The sequence below is a fragment of the Paralichthys olivaceus genome, chromosome 9, assembly GCF_024713975.1.
Source record: "Paralichthys olivaceus isolate ysfri-2021 chromosome 9, ASM2471397v2, whole genome shotgun sequence".
NCBI lineage: Eukaryota > Metazoa > Chordata > Actinopteri > Pleuronectiformes > Paralichthyidae > Paralichthys > Paralichthys olivaceus.
In genome coordinates, this window is record NC_091101.1 from 8,227,772 (window position 1) to 8,251,733 (window position 23,962).

The 23,962-nt window shown below is 40.5% G+C and overlaps 3 protein-coding genes across 6 annotated transcripts; 2 read left to right on the top strand and 1 right to left on the bottom strand.

Moving 5' to 3' along the window:
- The first annotated feature begins 1,631 nt into the window (after positions 1-1,631).
- On the top strand, positions 1,632-8,767 carry hprt1 (hypoxanthine phosphoribosyltransferase 1). The gene is made up of 9 exons (XM_069532114.1): positions 1,632-1,884; positions 4,320-4,426; positions 5,715-5,898; positions 6,392-6,457; positions 6,665-6,682; positions 6,761-6,843; positions 6,997-7,043; positions 7,626-7,702; positions 7,872-8,767. The coding sequence occupies exons 1-9, from the start codon at positions 1,858-1,860 to the stop codon at positions 7,917-7,919; spliced, it is 657 nt and encodes a 218-aa protein (XP_069388215.1). The 5' UTR covers positions 1,632-1,857; the 3' UTR covers positions 7,920-8,767.
- A 1,036-nt stretch (positions 8,768-9,803) lies between these two features.
- On the top strand, positions 9,804-17,323 carry pabir2 (PABIR family member 2). 4 transcript variants are annotated; one of them, XM_069532113.1, is made up of 10 exons: positions 9,804-9,961; positions 11,374-11,452; positions 11,549-11,602; positions 12,595-12,638; positions 12,763-12,817; positions 13,167-13,268; positions 13,760-13,845; positions 14,138-14,202; positions 14,646-14,742; positions 15,559-17,323. In XM_069532113.1, the coding sequence occupies exons 2-10, from the start codon at positions 11,450-11,452 to the stop codon at positions 15,695-15,697; spliced, it is 645 nt and encodes a 214-aa protein (XP_069388214.1). In that variant the 5' UTR covers positions 9,804-9,961; positions 11,374-11,449; the 3' UTR covers positions 15,698-17,323. The 4 variants fall into 4 exon arrangements, with proteins under 4 accessions (XP_069388214.1, XP_019936554.1, XP_019936562.1 ...); XM_020080995.2 differs by lacking the exon at positions 9,804-9,961 and adding an exon at positions 10,158-11,225 and having other exon boundaries at positions 14,643-14,742; XM_020081003.2 differs by lacking the exon at positions 9,804-9,961 and adding an exon at positions 10,158-11,225.
- A 626-nt stretch (positions 17,324-17,949) lies between these two features.
- mospd1 (motile sperm domain containing 1) lies at positions 17,950-23,445 on the bottom strand. Its single transcript, XM_020081016.2, has 6 exons — positions 23,315-23,445; positions 21,473-21,778; positions 21,286-21,361; positions 20,822-21,054; positions 19,231-19,392; positions 17,950-18,616 (listed from the first exon to the last, which is right to left on the bottom strand). Exons 2-6 carry the CDS (start codon positions 21,624-21,626, stop codon positions 18,585-18,587), a joined length of 657 nt encoding a protein of 218 aa, XP_019936575.1. The 5' UTR covers positions 21,627-21,778; positions 23,315-23,445; the 3' UTR covers positions 17,950-18,584.
- Positions 23,446-23,962: the final 517 nt, after the last annotated feature.

Consider the following 23,962-nt stretch of genomic DNA (forward strand, 5'->3'; position numbering starts at 1 on the left):
GAACAGCGATGAGTCTCAATGTAGGGAGGAGGTGGATCACCTGGCTGTGTGGTGCAACAACAATAACCTGCTGCTCAACATCAACAAAACAAAAGAGCTCACCGTGGACTTCAGGAGGAATGCTGACACCCATCCACCCATCCACATCAATGGAGCCGCGGTGGAGCGAGTGACCAGCTTCAAGTTCCTGGGGATCCACATCTCACATGACCTCACCTGGACAACCAACTGCTGTAGCCTGGTCAAGAAGGCTCACCAGCGCCTCTTTTTCACCAGGTTCAAGAACAAGCCACACACACACACACGGACCAACCCCTACTCCCCATCTCAGACACACACACTATGGACTGAGTAATGTGAATTCCCACCACCTGCACTTCTGAATTATTTGACTGAATAATGTGAATTCATATCACCTGCACTCCTGTTTACACTGTACATAAACTGTATATAACCTGTATATTGTGTCAATAGCTATATCTGGTAGAATCATATCACTAATACTGTATATATACCTCCCTACTATAACATATACTTATTCACTGTTTAGCATATAAATATATTTAAGCATACTGTACCATATATTTATTCACTGTTTAAGCACTTCTGGTTGGATGCAAAGTGCATTTCGTTGGTTTGTACTTGTGACATGTGCAATGACAATAAAGTTGAATCTAATCTAATCTTGTTGTTTTTGGTTTCAATTTGACAGTTCTGTTTCATTCTGAGTCAGTTATTATGGCCACAGCTAAACTGCTTGTGGGCAGGTTTTCCTTCTCCTCAACTGACATCTTCACACTTGAGGAGATATCAGACAGGGTGTGTCCTCTCAGTCAGAGACATAATATGCTACCATCATTTCTGACCTACCCATCACCTCCCCAGTGACAAAGACAATATCCGTTTGTCTCTTCTTTATTTCTTGCTGGTGTGAATACAATTTAGTGGTCAAGATTTTATATCTTCAAACAACTTACTGAATTGGATTTTTAGTTGCCTTTCTTCAAGTACAAATAGGCAGGGGCGTTTCAAGGGACTTTGGGGACCTCAGATCCCAGGAAAGAGGGATCTGAGGGGCCCTGCATTGAACCAAACTGAAATCTTCCCTGCATGGGGGCTTGTTAGGAAATGACCGACCATGGTGTCGCTGCAGTCTCCTGAACATAGTCGATTATAGAATTGAACGGGGTTCTCGCAAAATATTGCATGTAAATAATGCACTGAACTGTATGATCAGCAGTCAGAAGTTAGATGAAGAAGTTGGAAGGGCCCTCTTCATCCTCAGTTTTTTTCTATGAAGGCCACATTCAAACACATCCAGTAAGCACACATTTAGAAACTTGTAAGTACAGAGACAATTGGTTGTTGCTCTCAGATAGACATCTTTTTTGTCTCCTCTCTATATCCACTTGGGGTTTATCAATATCAGAGTTGCTTAAACTTATTGTTGTCACCTGTTTTTAACTAAAACCTCAAGAGTTTGACAGCTTAGAGTTAGTTAACCCATGGCTAAGACAGGAGCTAAAGAGGACAGAACCCATGTGTATGTGTGACTTTTATTTTCTTTACCTTCTCCCGGCGGTGACACTCACAGGCGGAGCCTCCAGGCCGCGGCGGGGCGGGGCTAACCCGTCTTTCACATTCGATTTGCCCGCCGCTCTCCTGCGTCACACCCTGCACACACACACATTCCGGAACAAGACAGAAAAACCTTTTGTGGCGAAGCAGCTCTGCACCTCCATGTGTGTGTGAGTGTGTGTGTGCTGCTGTCACAAGGGGGACATCGTGGAACACATCGTAGTCTTCCTCATCTCGACACAGACCGCGAACAGCTGACCGACGGGCACCGACACGGACATGGCGACATCCAGCTCCTGTGTGGTGGTGAGTCTCCTCCAGCAACCGAACATTAACCGCTGAAGGGGGGGGGCGAGGTTGCTCAGAGAACAACGCGCCATTTCCAGAGATTCCACGCGTGATTAAAATACCTTTCCCACTGTTTTCTGTCGGTGCTGAATCCACTCGGCGGAAAATAAATGCGCGTATTTTACATGAAGCGTGGCCCGCGCCCTCCACGCTCAGTGTGCAACATGCATGGACGAGCTGTCACGGACACGTGCGGCTTATATGTGAGTGGAATTACACGTTTATACACACAGACACTTATTATGATTATTACACAGGAGGACTAACGAGGGGGCGTATTACAGTCTGTCACTGTTATAGTGGGGGTCACAGATACACTGCTCAGCTTCGTGTTTATTTATAACCACGGAAATAACAGGTTTCACAGGGGGAGAGGGGGTGCAGTTCACTTCTGTGACTGCAACTGAACACATATTACACTAGTAATCAAAAGGTCTAAAGGTATTTCTTTTTTTTTTTCAGAGTCAGAAAATAACCAATTCCTTGTTTTTGTATGTATTTAGTGCAGACTGAAGTGATGTCAAATAAGAGAGTACCTCTCTCTAAGCTTTCTCCAAGGGGTGGTTCTCATATTCGTAACCTCCATGTCTGATATGATCATCCACCGTTTTTGACACCATGGTGGTTTACCTAGAATTTTTTTTGCCTTAGCTGCATATTTCCCCTGCAGAACAGAAAAGTCCACCAATGAGAAGCAGTTTATTGAATCCAGTTATAGACTACTGTGTATAGTCAATATAAATGTATGTGTTTTAAATGAGGGGTGAGATAAGTTATTCTATCTATTTAAAAAAACAAACATCTCGTGCGCTTTGAAATTACACATGACTTCGCCAAAGGCCCAGGTGTCGTTGTTTTCTATAGTAGATAGATAGTTGGAGACCTTGAAAAGAGTCTCACAATCAACTCCACAAATAAATGTAAACTGACTCATGTTTACCAAGCAAACTTAACGTACACAATTCACAGTCAGTACATTGTGTGAAAACCAACCTGTTTCACACATTTTCAGATCTGTTTTTTATCTGTAGTTCATGTAATGCACATTTGTTAGTATTTTGACCCCAATTTTCTCTGTATTAGTGGACTTTTCCAGAAGACATGATAATTGGATTGTATCATGGTTGCCAGGGGCTTACAGAGACTTACTGTAGCTGTGCTGTCTGTCATAATTTACTTTATGTGTAACATGTTTTGTTGATTTGATTCTTCTGACATATGTTCCTCACAAAACTTTTCTTTTTCTTAGCTGTCCTAAACTGAACATGATCTTCTACACTTCAATAATACATGTATGTGTGTCAGTCAGTCAGTTCAGTTTTGAGAGAGAGCACCAGGTCATGTGTTTCTGAACCACACATTATAGATACGACATAAACTGAGTAACCAGTGTTGGACTCTATTAATGAGTAACCTGTGCTCTATTTTTCAGGAAATTTCCAGAACTTGAAATCCAATGTTTTATCGTCGCTCAGTCTGAACTTCAGACTGACTGACACAGATGATGATGAAATACACCTTTAGCTAAAAACAGGATTAAAAGACAGTGAAACTTCCAGTATCACATTTGAAATGAGATTAGTTGAATAGAGCATTGTTATCAAACAAGGACTTTTTCAGCAAAATTGTTCAGTGTGTTCTTTATCATATTTTATGTTGAAACCTTAAATAACAGGCAACAATCATATGACTAACGGTGAAAACAGGGACATCTGGGTAGTATCAGTCTCTATTATTTGTAACTGAATGGATATAGCCCGAACATATGGACCTGTTTTTCCCCTTTGAGCAGACATAAGGCGAAATGCTTGTACTTCAGCCTCATGCAATGATAGAATGGACACTTTGCAACCCAGCATTGAGCAAAGCAACAAGACTTTGTTGACTTTTGAGTCACTCACATTATTTATTCCCACAGCACGTCCAGCTCTGCACCAGCTTCCCAATGTCACATGATACCAGTTATGCTGTCCGGGTTCTTGTGGCATGCAGTTCATATTGGAGTGGAAAATTAGATTTTACTAAAAAACACAGGAAAACAAATATTTACAGAATTAGGTTTGGTGTGAAATTACTGCAAAGACATGTAATTAGAAGGAGATGATCTGTTGTGGTGAGGGAAGATTTTAATCATGACACAGTATAATGAAAAGATTCCTCCTTCTAAGAATCTGAATCTCGGTGCAGATCTGGGCAGAGATCCTGGATGTTTGTTCTCCAAAATCACACCCTGTCCTCTAACTGTGAAACATATGGAGGGAGTTGAACATAGACCAGCACAGATTCCACCCACTGCCCCCTCGTACTACCCTGTATCAGATGAATGCGTGTCCCATGTAAGGTAATACCCCAGACTTTTTTTTTTAACCCCTTTGTGTCGTGTTTTATTTCAGATCAGTGATGAGGAGCAGGGGTATGACCTTGACCTTTTCTGCATACCGAAGCACTATGCTGCTGACCTGGAGAGGGTCTACATCCCACATGGACTCATCTTGGACAGGTGGGTTGTAGCATTTTCAGCGGCTTGTAGCGGAAGTGTATGTTTTTTTCCCCCCACCTTAATTCAAGATTGTGGTCTTTCAGTTGGAGAGGAGGCCTTATTGTTTCACATTCAGATTTTGTAATGCTTTGTTATTACCCTACCGATAGAATACAAGGTGTAGTGATAATGAATGAAATTTCCCTACCCAATTGGTTAGAGATTTTTACAGACTTGTTGCAAAGAAGTCAGAGACCAGAAGAGAAATCCGAGAGCAGACGTTTCAAGTGCATAGATGCAGTGTGGGGGGGAGGATTTGAAGCTGGAGTGCAGGCACAAGCAGGGTATATTTGCGAGCACAAGGATTTGAGTGATCAGTAAGTCCTGGCTGCACTAAACTCCGGAGATTGTCCCCACTTTCTCTGGAGGAGGTGAACACAATTTGTGTGAACACAAATTTCTGAGTAAGAGCCCACGGATTTTCTGCAGACTTTCTCCGCACAGCAGGAGATTCGCAGAGTGAGAATGAAAAAAGAAAAAGAGAAAAAAAAGCAGTGTCATACACGTAGAAGACAGTATGTTTTTTTTTCTCCACTTCATCTTTTCCCATTTCATCTTTTGTGGTGATTTGAGCCAACACTGGTGTCTGTGTGTTGAAAGAGTAATCACATGTTCTCCTCCTCTCGCTTGAATAATGTGGAGGATTTGTTGCTGTTGTGAATGCGTCTGTGCAGAGAACCTCCGCATTATTAAAGTCTGGAGAATTAGGTCTGGACTTTACCCGCAGGTCATGTCAAAACAGATAACGCCCTTGAATAAGGATAGGAAAGAAATTGTAAAATTTCTACAAGTGTGTTTTGTTTGCATAATCCTAACAATAAGACAGGCCAGACACCATTTAAACATTCAACTTTTGTTTTTAGATGCTAATATGTGATTTTTCCCAGTAGTTTAAAAAAAGCCTTACAAACAGTAACTCATCAACTGTCTGAAATTCTAAATGTAAACTTAAGGGCTTTCATTTCTGCTTTTCTGTTTCTATGTGATTAAAAAATCAATGCAGATATGTTTTCATTTTTTCTGTGGTAATTTATTTACTGGATCTCTACAATCATTGTACTTTGGTATGTTAAGCAAAAACCGCTATGTCTGCTGACACAAATGGTGAGGAAATGGAAACTACTGCTGACAGTAGCAGAAAACTCAGCTGACTATCACCCGTCTCTCCCCCGCCATCTCTCACACTGTCTCTCCCGCTGTCTCTTACTATCTGAATGTCTGTTTTCCTCTCCCTCCCACGTGACCCCAGGACTGAGAGACTGGCCAGAGAGATCATGAAAGAAATGGGGGGCCATCACATTGTGGCCCTCTGTGTGCTCAAAGGGGGCTACAAGTTCTTTGCAGACCTGCTGGACTATATCAAGGCCCTGAACAGGAACAGCGACCGCTCCATCCCAATGACAGTGGACTTCATTCGCCTCAAGAGCTACTGTGTAAACAAACAATATTAATTAGAATTATTTTGTCGTAGTGCTTAAGATGTGCTGTATTATTATTTTTTTAAACTATAGCACTTAATATTACTTATTTTATTTACATATTTTGTAGGTTTGTACAGTCTTACAGGTACCTATGGAGATCTTGACCACTAGCACCATTATGGAGCAATTTTCACTACTTACTACTAGTTTCTCCAATTATTTGTATCTTGTGTGTGCACACAATGATGCACATAAGCACAAATGCAATGCAGCGTCGTTTAGCTGTGTGCCATCAAACAAAGCAACCATAGAAGTGAATTATGCTGAATTTAGAATGTTTTAAAAATCAGCTTTGAACATGTTTTATAATATATAAAATATATATTTATAAAAGAATTATACAATATGCAACAAATATAGCCCATTTTGTTTAGTTTGGTCTTTGATGCACAAATCACAATGTGAAGTCTTCATTGTTGTCCTCACGTTATTCTTGCCACTACAGAACGACCAGTCGACAGGTGAAATCAAAGTTATTGGTGGAGATGACTTGTCTACGCTGACGGGCAAGGTAAGACTTATGAAGGGAGGCATTATTATGACTGAAACAACCCTGTTGACACATAATATATACATAATAATGCTGAGATCCTGACTAATGCTGGTGAAAGGCATTCACTTGATTAATAATTTTAGAAAACAGGTTTTAATTGGACTATCAACATGTTGTGTCCAGTGTTTTGCTCCTCTCTGAAATGTTTTTTTCCTCTTTACACAGAATGTCTTGATCGTGGAGGTATGTATTGTTTCATTATATTGATGTAGGAAACTTTTAATTCCAGCACCACTAAAATGCTCTTCTTTGGGTTTCAAGGACATTATCGACACAGGGAAGACAATGAAGACGTTGTTGCAGCTCCTCAAACAGTACAATCCCAAAATGGTTAAAGTAGCGAGGTAACTTCATCTCCTCATAACTTCCCTTCAAATACTAACTGCTGTATCTTATGCAACAAAAGAAATCATGTTTCTTATCAGTGTTTCATGCAGCTATATATATGTAACTAAGTACTTTTATAAGATTGATAATCAACCTGGATTCTGTCTTAGTTTGTTGGTGAAGAGAACTCCAAGAAGTGTTGGCTACCGACCAGACTGTGAGTTAAAGACAAATTCTGTTATTCTTACAGTTGATTCATTTTACTATATGTTACAGTGTGTTTTCCACGAAGGTTATTTTCAGACATGCACGGAAGTCTGGAGATTTTCCTTTAGTTTTCCATAGGGGCTGTATTTGAGAACTGAAATGTCCCCACACATTTTCTGGAACTTTTTTTTGCCGGTCCCCCGAAACATTTCTGGTAAATTTCCGAGTGGGCCCGTGTGAGAATACAGCAGGAAAATAACAAACATTACAGCTGAGTCAGTAGATTCTTCTCCTACCATCTTTTTATGTACTGAAAACAAAACACTGAGCTTTCTGCTGCTGAATTTGAACAGCTGGATTTTTAACAGTATGTCCTGCCTCCTGCATCCTCTACGAGGTGCCACCCCTCATCTGAATGTTCCAGAAATGTTGCTGTTCAGACGTGTCAGACTCGTGTGAAAGAAGAACTTCATGTTCATGTCTGAAAAATGCAGAAATGTGTGTTTTTTATCAGGCTTTACATACCTTCATCTCAGTGTAGTTTACCACTACAAATATGAGAAAGTGAAGCATTCACCTGTTTTCTTTGTAGTTGTTGGATTCGAGGTCCCTGACAAATTTGTGGTGGGATACGCGCTAGACTACAACGAGTACTTTAGAGATCTAAATGTAAGTATTTCAGATAGACAAAGAAACATAATGACCAGAGCATTTCATAATTCATGCTAATACAATTCTTTTTACATGTATAATAATTATGACCAGGCTAAGAGACTCTAAACATCTAATGTAAGTCAATATTATGCTGCAGGACTAAATGAATCCTTTTCTGTTTCAGCATATCTGCGTCATTAGTGAAACAGGGAAGGAGAAGTACAAGGCATGAAGAGCACTTCATAACAAATTTAAATGTATGGTTATATATTTTTCTTTTACAGTTCATTTTATATGTACTTCACATTGGTGTCATAAAAAGTACTTGGGGTCCCTGAGGACTCACTGTTGCATTTGCTGTTTTCAGCCACTACATGCTGTATTCAACCATAGACTGATTGCCTTTGAAAGAACCACATACACATCAAACAGTATGAAGACCAGCTTCATCCCCACACTGCTTATTTTTTTTAGCAAGTAATTTATTCAAAGCAATGCTGCTAATTTTAAGTACAGTATCACAATTGTTGTGGTATCATAAAATTTCAAAGATTTTACCACCTTTATTTTATAATGTATTGCTTTTATTTTAATTCTGTTTTTACCAGTGGGCAATCAATAGTAGCACTCAAGAAGACAATGTTCATTCTCTTGACATCTGTTTGTATATTTTGGGGCAAAATCCTTTTCTATGTAACTGTTGTGTGAGAACACTTTCTTCACAGACTCAGTGTAGAAAAGTAACACAGATGATGGCTTCTGTCCCTAATTAAACACATTGGCATGCTGAAGATGACATCCTCTTATTTAAGAGTGTAAATTAACTCTTTATTTAAACAAAACACCAATGCATCCAAGCTATTTGTGCAACATAAAAACATCAATCCTGTTTATGCTGGAAATTATTTTATTGTTTAGATTTGTAACAGGTCAATTGAAAATCAGTGAATCATCAAATAATTCATCTATATGTACCTGTAATGGAATTATTATTTTTTTAATATCATATGCTCTGTGATGCCAGCACTGTAGTGTTGACTGAAGTTTACCAGCCATTAAATGTTCACACTTCTCACCTCTCCTGCGACCCATGGGTTTTACTAGAAAAGCTTTTTATAAAACTTAACAGAAACTACTTTGAATGTTGTCATAATGAATAGTCTACCCGCTAGTGCTATCTGACCGCTGCAGCTCATCCATTCTTTCGTCTATCTTTAACTTACCTACTCCGCTCCTCCACTGGTTACCAGTGGCTGCCAGCATCCGTTTCAAAACACAAGTACTTGCGTACCGTGCTGTGAACCTATCGGGTCCAGTCTACATCCAGGACATGGTCAAACCTTACATCCCAGCCCGTCCACTCCGCTCTGCATCTGCCAGTCGGCTTGCTGCTCCCTCACTGCGAGCTAACCACTCAACAATCACGACTGTTTGCTGTCCTGGCTCCCAAATGGTGGCACCAGGACAGCAGAAAGTCTACACATCTTCCACTGCAGACTTTAGACATCTCTTCCGACTACACCTTGGTTAAGAAGATGACGTCTAATAACCAATTTAAAAAAAAAAAAAATTGTTGCACTTACATGTAGCACTTTGCAGTTGGGCTTTTTTGAGGCAAATTGTACTTATTGATTCTTGTTCTGGGTTTGTACTCTCATGGTTGATGCACTCATTGTAAGTCTCTGGATAAAAGCATCAGCTAAATGAAATGTAATGAAGTAACTGGCCAATCAATACTGAGAAGCAGTGGTGATGCTGCAAGTTTACTATCTGTGCAGTGTGTGATTAGGGACACAAAGTACATGTTGTCGATGGTATCTGCGTTACCTTATACTCAAGAAAAAATACACAACTGACTGAAATGAAACACCTGCAGGGGTCATTTTTCTCATGCTGGGCATTTATGTGTCCACTCATATGAGCTTCTTTGAAACCGTTCCACACATTTTCTTGATTATTTTACATTTAAAGAGTCTGGAGTATTTTGCAGATCAAACTTTACATAAGCAATTTTATTTAAATGATATGCTTCTATAAGTGAAATAGTTAATCAAACCCCATGCTTTTAACTGTCAAATGTTGATGGACGCTTCCAATTTCTCTCTCTTTGTGACAGTTGAGCAGATGTTTTTGAAAACACCCCATTGAAGTCTACTATGATGTTGTAAGCAGTCAGTATAAAAACATGGACAGTGAGTGAGGTGGTTAGCTGCTCATATCTGAATCACCATCATCCCATCTGCTGTCTGCACAGGACAGATGTCAATGAACAAGGTAAATCCAATAAAACCTACCTTCTCCAGCACGATCTCTCGGATCAAGAGTAAGGAGACCACTCATCGTTCAAACATTACATGCGCGGTGAATGTGAGGAGCCTTCCCAGGAACCGGAGGTTGCAGGCCGCCACATTCCGCCGGAGCACGCCGGTAGATGATGAGGTTTGATTGGACGGGTCTGCTAACGTTAAAAGGGGCGTGAAGTTTGCTGCTAGCACAGTTAGCTGCTCTGGGATCATCTGGGATCCTGCTCATGCTTGGTGGCGCCCTGCAGAAACGAAACCCTCACATTATAGAGCGTGTGATACTTGGAACAGGCGTGTTTTTAAAAGTATGTTAGCCGTGCTAGCTACCGGGCCGATACGACAGGAGCGTTTATTGAAATGCTGACCCGGCCTCTCTCTCAGGACATGGCATTGTGGCCATTGGCGTTAATGCTAATTTAGCTAGTTAGCGCAGCAGGCTAGGTAGCTGGGCGGTTGGCTGTAACATTGACTAGCTTACGTTAGCTTGCTAGGCTGCGTTAGCCAGAGGGTACACTCGTACTTATGGGGACGAGTGTAGCAGCAGCAGCAGCGTCGCTTCATTAACGTCGCCTGCGTTAGTTTTGTGGCGAACCTTCATTTTGTTCTCAGAGTAACGGAGAGGCTAGTGCGGTTAACGTTAGCTGAGTTAGCGCGCGATCATGCTGTAGCAGCTGAGCGGGGTTTGAGTCGCCAGCCTCTGCCGCCTCGCTCCAGCGCTCTCAGGGGTCGGTAGCTAACAGTTACCGGGCATTGTGCGGTATGTAGCCATGGCATGCTAACCATCCATCAGAAAAGTTCATGACTGGTCATAACATTGCAGACAATGTTGGTAGTTGAGACTGACCATGCAGCCATTGTACGATGAGGTGTAGAGATAACGTTACGGTGGTTAACAGCCAGTGTTAACCTCCTTCATACAGACGACAGGGCCTTGCTGTGGGTTATCCTCCACACCGCGTTAGCTAGTTGCTCTCACTCTGCTGTGTTGCATGATTCACGATGTTTCCTCTTCACATGTAAACTTGGTAAAGTTTGCAGGGCAACAATGTAACGTGACCGAGCTGATTGAGCATTTTGATGAATTGGTGACGCGGAGCGTTAGCTAGCAAAATGAACAACTCAGGAGTCATGGCCCAAGAGAAGATGGAGCTGGATCTGGAAATCCCATCGTCGTTAGTTCAGACCGATGGACACTTGAGGAGATCCAACAGTGCACCCATGATCAATGGCTTAAGGTTTTACATGATCACATAGCTGTAATCATTTACTGCAGAATCCTTGATTTCATGTCATTTTTCATTCACACTGCAGCAAATGCATTACCCTGTCCTCATGAGTAAAAGATTCATAACATTATATTGGTGTGTAAATGTGTCATTGCAGTGATAACTCCCAAGTGTTCCAGAGAGAGGTCCTGCGCAGCCGGAGAAATAGCACTACAGTGGTCAACAGGCCCAACATGGTATATATTACTCTGATTAAGATGCATGTTAACACAAATGAGTCTGAATAGGTCAGTATTGAATGCTCTGCCATCCGCTCACGTGCATCTCTACAGGTCCCTTCATCGCCCATCCGTGTCCCCAGCACCAGACTTCATCAGATCAAACAAGTAAGGAAAGATACTGTTTGTGACACGCAAGTGTGTTTCACTTTGAGATGGAGCATGTGAGACCACCGTGCCCCTCTCAAGCCATAGGGAGTGACGGTGATTCAAAAACATGCCAGAGCACACAGGGCCGTAGATCTTACAGGGTTGATCAACTGGTAGTATCAGACTCCAACAGGAACTGGTTCTTGTTGTGTCATCCTGTGGTCTTGTCCATAAGTGAAATAAATATTTTTCAGTTTTAGTATGATTTGTGATTACGATTTACCTTTTTGAGTCTGAATTAGTTTTGACTGCAGTGACTTGAGAGTTAATACTGTTCATAGTAGAAATGTTCCGATGCCATTTTCCCCTGTATTTTAACAGCTGTAGGCTTCTAACTCTGTAAAGAAGTGATGATTTTATGACTTGGATGTTATGGAAGTTCTTCTATTATCTAGTTTGACAGTCATAACTGAAAAAGAATGCAAATAAACAAGTAAACAAATCTAGGAATCCACAATAATTACTTCCTTTAAATTGCTTTCAGCCACAATTTATAAAAATAATTGAGTGCTGCCACCTAGAGCTGGGCGATATGACCTTAAATCAATATCATGATTATTTCGAAAAGGTTTACCTCAATTAGGATTAATGGACGATTATTTTAAGAGTTTGCATACATTTTAATGTCTGGTAAACGGGTAATATAACCCTACTAGAATTCACCTCACTTCTCTAAAAACCACTCTTGCAAATGGCAGTACAGCACAAGTGCTGTTTTGAAGTGGTAAAGAAGTGATTGCCTGGAAAAGAAATTTGCAGTTTTATCAGAGGAAAACCAATGTGTTTTAAAGACATAGTATTAGATCAGGTCAATAAAATCTTCAGCAGTATCAGAGGCATTTTTCTGAGGCTGGTATTTGGAAAATCTCAACAGTTAAAAGCATGTAATTCAGAGTTGAAATGTTAAAGTCAGACTTTGTAGCCATTAACCCTCTTGTGTGCTCTTGCAGGAGGAGGGTGTAGATGTGATGAACAGAGAAACTGCTCATGAGCGGTAAGTTCTTTATTTATCAGTGCAGTTGGTGGATGAATAGATTTCCTTTTTGAAATGCTATTCAGTTGTAGTTGAAATGCTAAGTCATGATCAAATTGCTTGTTTTGTGTTTTTGTACATGCAGGGAAGTTCAAGCTGCCATGCAGATGAGCCAGTCCTGGGAAGAAAGCCTTAGTCTGGTAAAAACAACTCTTCATTACAGATTGTCCAACCCTCATTAGTTATGTTTATATGTTCTCTGGCTGCAGATCCTTGAAAGTGGCTTCTGCTCTATCTTCCCACTGCATGTTATGGCCCCAGGCCAGTGCCGGCCTCTCTGTTTACCATAGAGTGGACAAGTACAAACATGCTAGATTAACACTTGAAACATATGGGAGTTAACAGGGCCACCAGTCTTTCAAGGTCAGACTGAGTTGGTAGTATAAAACTCCGACACTCTTGTCTTTAATGCTTTTTACAACTTCACTCGATATTACTATAGATTTACATTGAGAAAAGATAAACGTATGCATGACATTGTGTTTTCAGAGTGACAATGATTTGGAGAAGTCTGTATCATCGTCTCCAAAGCGCATCGACTTTGTGCCTGTGTCGCCTGCCCCATCCCCAACCAGAGGGATTGGTAAAAAGGTACATCTGACCTCAGTATGTTTACATGCACTCCCTAACCTGATTATTCTGTGAAGGTAAAAAGTTAATGTACTTTCACAGTTTGTGGTAACCTGATTTTCAGAATAAGCGGCAATCAGACTAATGAATGGGAGTCTGTGTGGTAGCCTGCAGGAAGCAATTTATTGGTAACCAAAGAAACCACAACTTTGTTCCTGTTGAGATTTTTGAGTAAATTGGTTTCTTACAGTTTGCTGCTGCTTCAATAATCTTTTAAAAAATTTTTTATTGTAAGCTACATCAATGTACTTTAGAAATACTTCTTGGTATCTTGTTTACATTTTGCTACATATTTGAGGCAATGTTTATAGATGTCACAGATCTTTAAATGAATATCAAATAACAATCTGATTTCCTTAATCTGGATCAAATTAAATTAATAAAATGCATCTATTCAGTTTGATGTGTCAATGCTATTAGCTTTGTCTTCTGTTTCCCTTTCCTCCGAGCAGCAGTGTTTCTCTCCTTCATTACAAATCCTTGTAAGCAGCAATGGCCTAACACCCAGCCCAATACCCAGCCCAACACGGCGCTTCAGGTGAGGACCAAGTTTTTTTTTATAATACTCTCTGTTGAAGTCCAGTACAACAACTGTAATTTCACTCCTGTGGCACTAAATGGTGTTCTTAGCTGAAAATGATACGATGTCTCTGCACTTAAAGACAATTTATATCATAATTTGTATACGTGTCTTAGTAAACTATAAATCTGTCTTTATGATACATCTGAAGATGACAGATTTTTGTCTTGTGCCTTTTGTTACTTGTTTGATTGTGTCTGCATTACAAAATATACTGGTTTGACAACATGCAAGTTTCTGTCTTCCTCAGCCGACGCAGTCAAAGCCCAATCAACTGCATCAGAGCCAGCATACTGGGGCCAATAAAACGCAAAGGTGAGATACTTGACATGCTATTTGAGAGAGAGACGTGTTCAGCATAATAGTTTTTTCTAGGTAAAAAAGAATATTGCTTGAAAGATGTATATGGTATTTTTTTCTCTGCATGGAGCCAATATGGTATTTAAGAAGATTTAAAAATCTATGATTGTGAGACGTTAATGAAACACCTTTTTTTAGGGACCATCTTCAAACAATAAACCTACATGAAGCTCTCATGGTTGAACATTTATTAAATAATGATTAAAATATTCAAATAGCTTTTCTCTTAATAGTTCACTTGATTTTCTTGTTGATTTAGAGACTAAATAGCTCACTGTCAGCTGATAAGATCTGTACTTCATATTCACAACGAAACACTCATGCAGCTGTCGCTTTCTGATTCACCACATACTGTGAGCACAAAGATTTGTAAATGTCAGGCTCTCTTGACTCAGCAGGTGAGATGGAGACGGAGAGTCAACCCAAGAGGCTCTTCCAGGGCACCACCACCATGCTGTCATCCGACATCTCCAACCTGTCAGATCTTGGTTCTTGGTAAGATTCAAGTTGCTTTCAGACCTGCACCAAACTCCTGAAGTTTTCCGGAGGGGCTGTATGGGACGCCAATGTCCAATTCAGTTGCTCTGGATGTTTTCCTGCCAACACCCTAGTAACATGTCTGGAAAATATCAGAGTGAGCACATGTAACAATATAGCACAGTGAGTGAGCGGGCATGTTGATGAAACACGAGACAGACGCAAAACTGGAAGAATGATTTGAGAGCTTTTGACAATAAAGGCAGATGCCGGTGTCTATGGTCTGTAAACAAAAACATGTAGGCAACCACCATAACTTTAGGAGCTATGGTTAAAATTAATTAGTAGGATTTTTGTGTCTTAACTTTGGGAATAACTGCTCTCCACTGTGCTTTAGATATATTGCAACTTCATCTGAAGTTTCCCTTATCGCACACCTGTCCTTTTAAACAGTACATACTTATTACTGTGCAAAATGTCTGATTTGTATTTTACACCCAGTTTTGAATATGACCTTTGAGTTCATTGCATACAGTCAACAGGCTTGTTCTGGCAATGTGTGGGAATGTAATATGAGTAGGTCTACTGTTGGAGCTCATTTTGTGTTAATGTAAAATGTTCATTTAAATGTAGTTACTCATTCTGGAGGCTTCCGTACATGTCAGCATTGTTTTTAAAGTAACATATAAATTTGAAAAGGGACTCAGTAAATGAATCAATTATATTTTAATGAATTCTCTCCATCAGAGTGAATGTATAGACAATAATCAAGGATATGTTTGCCTTTGTAACCTCTATGGCAGCCATAACCCAACAAGACTTCTGTCGTTTCAGTCACTCCCCAGATTTACTGGATGTCAGTCTCAGCAGCGTCAGCTCCTCCACCGACTCCCCAGGCAAAATGGAGGGGGTGTCGCCCTCTTCGTCCAGCAACTCACCCTTCGCTTCCCTCCAGGATTTGTCGCCAAAATGAGACAGGGGATGGCAAAGAGACACTAAAAAGGACTGGCATAGAGGAAGAAAGTTCCCTCTCCCCAGGGAACCAGTTTCCTTCTCAGACCCTCCACCTCACCATCGGCTAGATTTAGTTTAATGTTCCCTGTGTTTGCTTTCATGGCTGCTCTCTGGAGGGTCTTGATATGTTTGAATTAAGGAAATGAAAGCCATGGACGAGGTTTGGTGTTTACAGAGGTTGAACCTAGTAAAACTGGGGATGACTGAAGTCACAGAGCATCAGCTGCTAGTTGAGGATCTTGGATGGTGCTTGGCTTCATATTGATATTGTGTTATTTTTTATAAAGTGGCTATCCTGTTAAAACTGTCCCACCAGTTTCCCTCACTGGAGAGAGACATTGAGCACTGGACAAAAAGAAAGAGACAATTTGGATGTGTACATTTCTCCATATTTTTTGTGCTGGAAAACTTGTCTTCAGGCCTTTGTATGTACAGTCTGCGGATTTTGTAAGAAAAGATTTAACTTATTATTTCCTGCTTTGCTTGTAATTATGTACATATTAACTTTGTCAGATGTCGTACATAGTTTGGCTGTGAGGTGAATGTGGTCACACAACAGCAAAGGTTTTCTTTGTGAAAGGAACGTAAACTACTTCTGGGGTTTAGCAGATTCAAAATATTTTTATGAGACAGGCTTTGAACTGTGGTGAAATGTTCTGTTGGGCTCTGTGCCCGTCGCCATTCGTTACTGCAACTCAGTGAAAATCGCAGTGAATTGTGGATGGAAGGACATGGTCTGTCAACACTAACAGTTCCTTTGTATCCTGTGTTCTTTTCAGGATGTTTTTTTGTAGATAAGCAATTTAGAGACATGATTGTTTTTTGTTTTTTTTCTTCTGGCAAAAAATGTTTCTTTATTTATGGAGAAAAAAGTTTATTATAGGAATTGGATGGTGATAGGTTTCTATCTCCACTAAAAAAATGACCCATTTTTGTTGTCATTTACACCAAATCAGCTGACTGCCTGAAATAATTGGCAGTAAAATCAAAATGGCACCATACTGAGTGAAGAGACTGCTGTGTTGTTGTTACATTTATTAAAAGATTTTTTTTTTGCACAGGAGCCTCAATCCTGTCGTGTTTCCAGTCTGTGTGTAAGTCTTAAGAAGGGAAGACATGACACTGAAATATTAGCTTTCTGTTGAGCAGCCCAAGAAATGCTGCATATTCAGGTTCGACCTGTTGAATCTCTTGTGTACGTCTCACTGCTCAACCCCATCGTCTTCCATTTGTATGCACAAAAGGAAGTGATTGTAAATCATTTTATGAAATTGTGCCCTTTTTAATTTAAGGAAAATGTTTTGGTTGCAGTCTTATCAAATGTACTTCTTTTATACAATTAAGAAAGGGAGGAGAGAAGCAGTCGGCCAACCTAGGTATTACATGAGATTCATCTTTTTGTCATCTGAAGAAGCACTGAGGGTATGAATCTAGCAGATAATCTTATTCTACTCTGTGTCTGTGATAGAAAGGCTTCTTTCAAGCTGGCCAACATCTCACCCACGCTTGTGTCTTTGTGATTGCCATTGTGAAGGACATCAAGAAAGAATAAATTCTATAAGATGTTTTTGAAAGTCTTTTTAAATATTCCGAGATTATTTCTTTGACCATAGCACGAACACACACCATGGTGTCTGTGTGACTTCTGAGAACATTACATTGACTGGCGACTTGCTGTAACATTAACCATAGTTGCTACTTGCTTACCCCTTACACCAACCTGATCCTGAACCTAACTTTAAACATGTCTTCTCTTTAAACTGTAACGATGTACAGTATGGGGACTTGATTTTTTTCCTCATAAGGAAGACATGTCCTCATAATGTCGTGTAAACAGATAAGGCTCCCACAACATTCTTGAACTTCTATCTTAATGAGGACATTCATTGGCATAGTTCATTCCCTAGCCCCTTACCGTAACCTTAACCATCACACAGCCCTTACAAAATGTGAGGACTGGTCAAAATGTCTTCATTCTGTGAAGTGTATGCCCACAATGGTCCAAAGAAAAGTTTTAAGTACAACTGCACACATGCACTGATATAAAATATCAACCATGCACTTGTGGCCACAGTAAGATATCACCTGCTCTGTAAAGACTGTTCTCAGCTGTAAAACCTGAAAACATTACAAAGCTGATAAGAGATCTTATTGCCATTCTGTGTGCTCCGAACCTTTAAAAATGTCAAAGAAAAACTGATTTGATCTATGAACGTTATACCACAGATGAATGGAGACTTTATTAATTGACCATTGATATAATACGGCAAACAAAAGAAAATATTTTCCTTTGGTGACATGTAAAAATATCATACTGCTAAAAAAAAAAAAGAAAACTCCCTCAGATAAGGTCTCCACGCTCGCAAGCTGCATGACGTCTACACTGAAAATGCTTCAAAACATCAAATATAATGATGGTTACAGGTGAGTTCCATAACAAATCTTTCATGGCTTTATATACATGGCATGTGGATTCCCTCAAGCTCATGTCGACCACAGAAATACAGACACAGGAAATATGAGGCCACAGGGTGAGTGGCCTCATGTTTCTTCACAGACCCTGTTCAGGGACGGCTCCTCTCACACTCAGGAGGTCTCTGCTGTTTGCATCAGTTCAGTGTTGTGTAAATGTACGTATTAACACAATACAGGTGTGGATCTGAAAACAAGTATGCTCAAAAATGTATGTTTAAGGGGACGAGGCGAATAATAATATACCCCGTCCCCTGCTGTCAGCTCTACACACTGAAGCGTAGTAGTGCCTCTGGTGTGAGAGGGTTCACTTTAGTCTTTTCGATCATTTTCTTCCCTCCTCCTCCTCCTCCTCCTCCTCAGCTCCCAGCGCTTCATGTGCGTAAGATGACCATTGTAAGAAGACCTGGAATATGATATGAGACAACACAGATACACAATGTAATTTCCTATTGAAAACATATACAACAATATCAGCATAGATCAAATTTAGGTGCAACCTCATTCTTTCCTAGCCAGCAGCTAAGCTATTATCTAGAACTAAGGGACTTATTATTTTTACATTGGCTCCCTGTTTGTTTCAGGATTGATATTAAAATGTCATTGAGTTCTTCTAAGGCTCTTCATGGCCTGGGCCCAGGCTATATCTCCGATCTTTTAATACTCTATTTACCTCTGCACAGCTTGCAATCTTCAAGCAAAGGTCTGCTGTCACTTCCTGGATCTAGGAAGAAAACTAGTGCCAGAGCGTTTCCCATCAGGGCTCTGGAATGAATTGTCTTTGGAAATAAGGCTGACTGAGACCTTGTCTTCTTTTGAGTCTCGGCTAAGAAATTGCTTGTTTATTCCTTAATTTACTTAGAGTGTCCATTATTATTTATGTACTTTCTGATAACTTCTGTACTAACCATTTGTTTTTTAGTTGCGCACACTTGGTAATTTGTAATGAATAATAATAAATTATAAATGAAGTTATCATTATCAATGTTCTTATCCACTGGCGTGAGTTGTCCCACTCACCGAGAACATAAGCAGCTACAAGTTTCTTGTTAACACTTAAGTGGAGGTAGACAGGCACAGTAGATTCTTGCTCCCCCAGCGTCGGAAGCATCAGGGCGGCCATACACACCAGCCCAAGCAACACCGTCAGCAGGCTGGGTCCTCCGGCAACAGGACGGCTCTCTGCCAAGCACACAAACAAGGATGCACTGTGATCAGACTCATCACTGAGAATAGTTCACAAAATTTTAAGAGTAAAGAGTTAAAAATAAACAGTGAGCCTGTAGCTCACTGTTTGATGTTTATTTATAGGGGTATTTAAAAAAATACTGTTATGTGCTTCACATGGGGCAGTAAATTAAATAAATCAGGTAATAGTTGGAAAAAACAAAAAAATCCAATGTCAGATAAAGTGAAAATAAATAAAACACAAAATCTGAAAAGAATTGATAGCAAACTTATTATATAATTTTAAAATGGGCTACTTAAAGGTTCCGCGTGTAAAAAGGAACGGGATCTATTGGCAGAAAATGAATCTAAAATAATCCTAGTGATGTTTTCACTGGTGTGTTTCATTTAAATTATGCCCTTTATATTTAAATACTTTGTATTTGCATCAGGAGCGGCTCCTCTCTAGGGAGGCTGCCCTGTTTTTTACAGTTGTCCAGACTGAACAAACTAAACTTTGTTTTTATAAAGTTTTTATCACAACTGAAGGCTCCCACGGGTTCTTTCATGTTTGGAAGTGGAGGGTGAGGTGAGGGGTATTCAGCTGCAATATGCAACTTCAACACTAGATATCATTACATTCTACACACTCTACCTTTAACTTTCTAAAACAGTTTGCACTTTTTTTCTAGCAAACATTACTCAAACAGGATTAAATAGTGTATTTGCAAATGGAAAGTATTTTCTAGCACAGATTTGGTGCTATGGTCTGCTGAGTATTTCCAGCAGCGGCTCAGTGTGTGTGGGATTGACTCAAAATAAACTAGTGTCCATACTCATGGTAATGCAGGAGGATGAGGCCCAGTGCAAAGGTGCGGCTCACTGACGTGCTTTTAATAGTGTTTAGACAACATTGGAGGAGGCAGAGAGAAAGAGGATACAGTGTGTGATCAGAGTTTGGATTCACAGACAGGGCTTGTTAGTAGGATCATGTCATTGCTGCTTAATATACGATATATATTAACTCTTCACCAGACTTATGTGCCATAAACAGATTTTGTGGCAAAGAAATGTCAAACTCAGAGAATCTCAAAGAACGTCTAGAGAGATCAGACAGGGTTTATGACACTGAGACTGTTGACTTGACATTATAATTACAATATGTACTCAGATTGGCAACATATAGCAGTAAACAATGATAGTACTTGACTCAATATTGGCAAACCGGTGAATGCATAGACTCAGAATGAGGATGTCAAGGTGAGACAGATTGTTGTTTTGAAAAAAATCATGGATAAGCTAGTAGGTAGATATTAATGGGGTTTGTTCATCGGCCCAAAAAAACTATATGTGTGAATGGTAAGAAATTCCCATATTTGCATATCTTTTATAAGCATTTGGCGCCATCTAAAGGCAGCACCACGCAACAGGCATTTCTCCTCACCTGTCTGAAAAGCAGTCTGTTCAAAAAACTCGCTTTCTGCAAACTGCTCTTTGATTCTGCGTTCATCGTCTTGGGGCCGGGGGCTGGGGGGCTCCTGCGAGGCAGAGGGGCGGAGCGTTGCCGTCACCTCTTTGCGGCCCAGAGCTTTCCGCTGACTCTGCTCCGACACCTGCAGTCGGAACTTGTCGTACACCCCATAATGGCATGCCCGCACATCTCTGTGTCTGATTACTCTGTGTGGACACAAAACATTAGACATAATCTTTATCTAACCAGGTGGGAGGGTAAGTTGTATAAACAACCTAATATGACAGGAGATATAGAGCCTAGCAAACCTACTAATAGTTTTTTAAGAAATCAATGAACAAGGAAGACATGGGCATGAATAACAACCTCATAGATGTCTGTTTGGTGGCGTACCACTGCATGAATGATAAATGTCCCACACACAAAAACAAACTCACATGTCAACGCAACATTGTGGCTTGACGGCACCGGTGGCATCCACCACAGTGTACTTGTTTGGAGCTGTGCAGAGCACTGACAAAAATGAACAAGTACATAAGTTACCAATCTATTCTGAAATAATTCACAGTTCATACAGTGTACACAGAAGCATGAGATATGTTGTGTTTTCCTCTGCCCACTAACCTTTAAACTTGAGGGCGAACTCATAGGGATTGTAGAGGGTGAGCACCTGCTTGTGGGACGTCTGGTCATCTGCGTAGAAGATGAGCTCAGTGGGGAACACGAACACGGGAAGGTTTCCTTCCACCAGCTCAGGCTGTCGATGCTGCTGCTGCATTGGCTCCAGCTGAGCTCTTCCCCTTCCCCGTCCACGGTCTGCCTGCGGGCCCCCCCACCCTTCTCTACCCACAATCAAGCCGTGTAAACTTCCTTTCGGTGGAAACGGCACTTCCCGCTCTCAGCTTCTTAGCACCATGACATGAGTCGACACTGTGAAGTAACACAGGTGGTGGATAAGAAGGTACAGTCACACAGGAGGCACCGTAATGACACATATTTACAATCTGTGACACTCTGTTTTTGTTCAACTACATTTTATAGTTACCTCTGCCAAGGAGGTTATCTTTTCAACCCTGTCTGTTTATTGGTTGGTTTGCATGTTTGTAAGCAAAAACTTTCCACAAAACCTGGTGGAAGGATGTGGTGTGAGTCAGGGAAGAACTTGTAAAAAATTGATACAGATCTGGATCAAGGTGCAGGTCCAGGAGTTTTTGACACTTTTTTCACATTGGAAGACAGGGCATTTCTCCACATTTTGTTATACCAAGGAATAATTAATGGAAAAAATAAAAAAATAAAAATCAGGCACATTTAGGGAATGGATATATATGAGTTTGTGAAATTTGGTGCAGCTTAAGGAATATTGGGCCTTGACAGAGGTGTACATTCTACCGCGTGCCAGGTTATTCAATTTATTCATCAAACAGCTGCTCTCTTTAGTTATTTAAAAAAAAAAAAAAAGTTGTGGCTTATGCACTAAAGCTTAACCTGTACGATGTCCTACCAAGGTTTGATCTTTAACCAAATTAATAGTGGGGTTTTGAGGCAAAAGTAGTGTTGTGAGTTTGTGGGAAAAAAGAAAATGACAAAAAGAAAAACCATATAGACAGCTATAGATTATGGCTAATACATGTATATTGTCTTGTAATGCTGAACTTCACAATTCTTTTAAAAGATTGATCATGTTACTTATTTCAGCAGAGTTGTTGGTCAAGTTGTGGTTCAAACGATGAAGACGAACATGAAGCAGTGGCACCTTGCACATTAAAGTACAGTTTACATCCTTAAATCTAACTCCAGTATTTCAACAGGGCCAAACTATTACACATTAATATCTTTTTGCTTTTCATCACCACTTTTTCAACATGAACCTTAATCAAGTTGAGCTCAGACAAACAGGAGCTCTGTGTCACGTGTCTCTGTGTTTACATGGTTACGGTGCAGCTCGAGGAACCAGGGGCTCGTGGTGTCGCAACCCAAGTGGCGACCGACACTTTTGTTCTCCACGCACACGTGAAACTCACGATACATCACTTCAATGTCCACTAAATTCTGCTGAACTCGCTCTGTACTTCCCGAGGCGTCACGTTTTGTGGTTCGTCATATTCGTATTTAAACCACACACTGTAGCCTGCCTTTAAACTGCAGCGTAATCGTGGCTGACAGTGTAAACACGCAAGATATGCGGTCTTCATGCTCCAGTGTTTATTATAACATCACAACGGACTCATTTAGAAATCATATATCACGCTCACTGTCGCATTCGCTAGCTCTGTCCCTGCAGGTAACACATTGTTATAGTGCAATGCTAACGCCGTCTTGGTAACGTCAGCTAGCATTAGCCTGCTAGTCGGAGCCCAGATGATAGCCGATCGCCACTAAACGTTGTCTGTGCGCGGTGTCATTACAGAGGACACGGCCGAGAGATGTCCTGTGTCAAGACAAAGAGCCAGAGGGAGATTTTACCTCGTTGTCAGCTCGCGGATCAGTGTCTCCGCGGTCTGTGTGTGTGATCCCACCCTGTTGTTGTTCTCCTCAAGTCTCTTCTCTTTGTCAATAATATGCTGCAGAGCTCGCGGTGAATGCTGGGAAGGCACAGTACGTGCGAGACGTCAACAAAGCGGAAGAAGTAACTAAGTAGTAAATAACAGCCTCAGTGGATGTTGTTTAAAGGATCATTAATCACATTATGATATGGAATATAAATGCTCACATGTTACCACTGCATTTGTGTAATTGATCATTACTAAAGAATACAATATTCCCCCTGCATCCTTGTTACTTGATTAATCGTTGTAAAATGTTGCAAATGTTTTTTATTCAGCTTTTCAGTGGCAGCAAATGAAAACCACAAATGCAGTTGCATGCAGTTTGTAGTATACTGTCCATGTAACTCTAATCAGAAAAAGTGTAATAGGATCAGGTCCACATCTTCTTACACTGTGTCTGGGTTTGGCCACCATGACTTTCCACTGACCTTTAAATCTACGGATTTTTAAAAAATCTTTTGATTTCAATTCTGAAATAATGAATGGGTCTTGCAGCATTATGTGATTTTATGGTAAAGTGTCTGATGATGATGCGTTCAAAGAACACGTCGAGAATCTCCTTTCA

Bases quoted from the DNA above. Each gene is read 5' to 3' on its own strand.
- pabir2 (XM_020080995.2), top strand. From the start codon at position 11,101: ATGAACAACTCAGGAGTCATGGCCCAAGAGAAGATGGAGCTGGATCTG. The intron at 11,226-11,373 runs GTTTTACATGAT...GTGTCATTGCAG, and splicing joins CCCATGATCAATGGCTTAAG to TGATAACTCCCAAGTGTTCC. The intron at 13,269-13,759 runs GTACATCTGACC...TCCTCCGAGCAG, and splicing joins CCAGAGGGATTGGTAAAAAG to CAGTGTTTCTCTCCTTCATT.
- hprt1 (XM_069532114.1), top strand. From the start codon at position 1,858: ATGGCGACATCCAGCTCCTGTGTGGTG. The intron at 1,885-4,319 runs GTGAGTCTCCTC...GTTTTATTTCAG, and splicing joins CATCCAGCTCCTGTGTGGTG to ATCAGTGATGAGGAGCAGGG. The intron at 4,427-5,714 runs GTGGGTTGTAGC...ACGTGACCCCAG, and splicing joins CATGGACTCATCTTGGACAG to GACTGAGAGACTGGCCAGAG.
- mospd1 (XM_020081016.2), bottom strand. From the start codon at position 21,626: ATGCAGCAGCAGCATCGACAGCCTGAGCTGGTGGAAGGAAACCTTCCC. The intron at 21,362-21,472 runs GTTAGTGGGCAG...CATTTTTGTCAG, and splicing joins GTTCGCCCTCAAGTTTAAAG to TGCTCTGCACAGCTCCAAAC. The intron at 18,617-19,230 runs GTGAGTGGGACA...ATCATATTCCAG, and splicing joins TGTAGCTGCTTATGTTCTCG to GTCTTCTTACAATGGTCATC.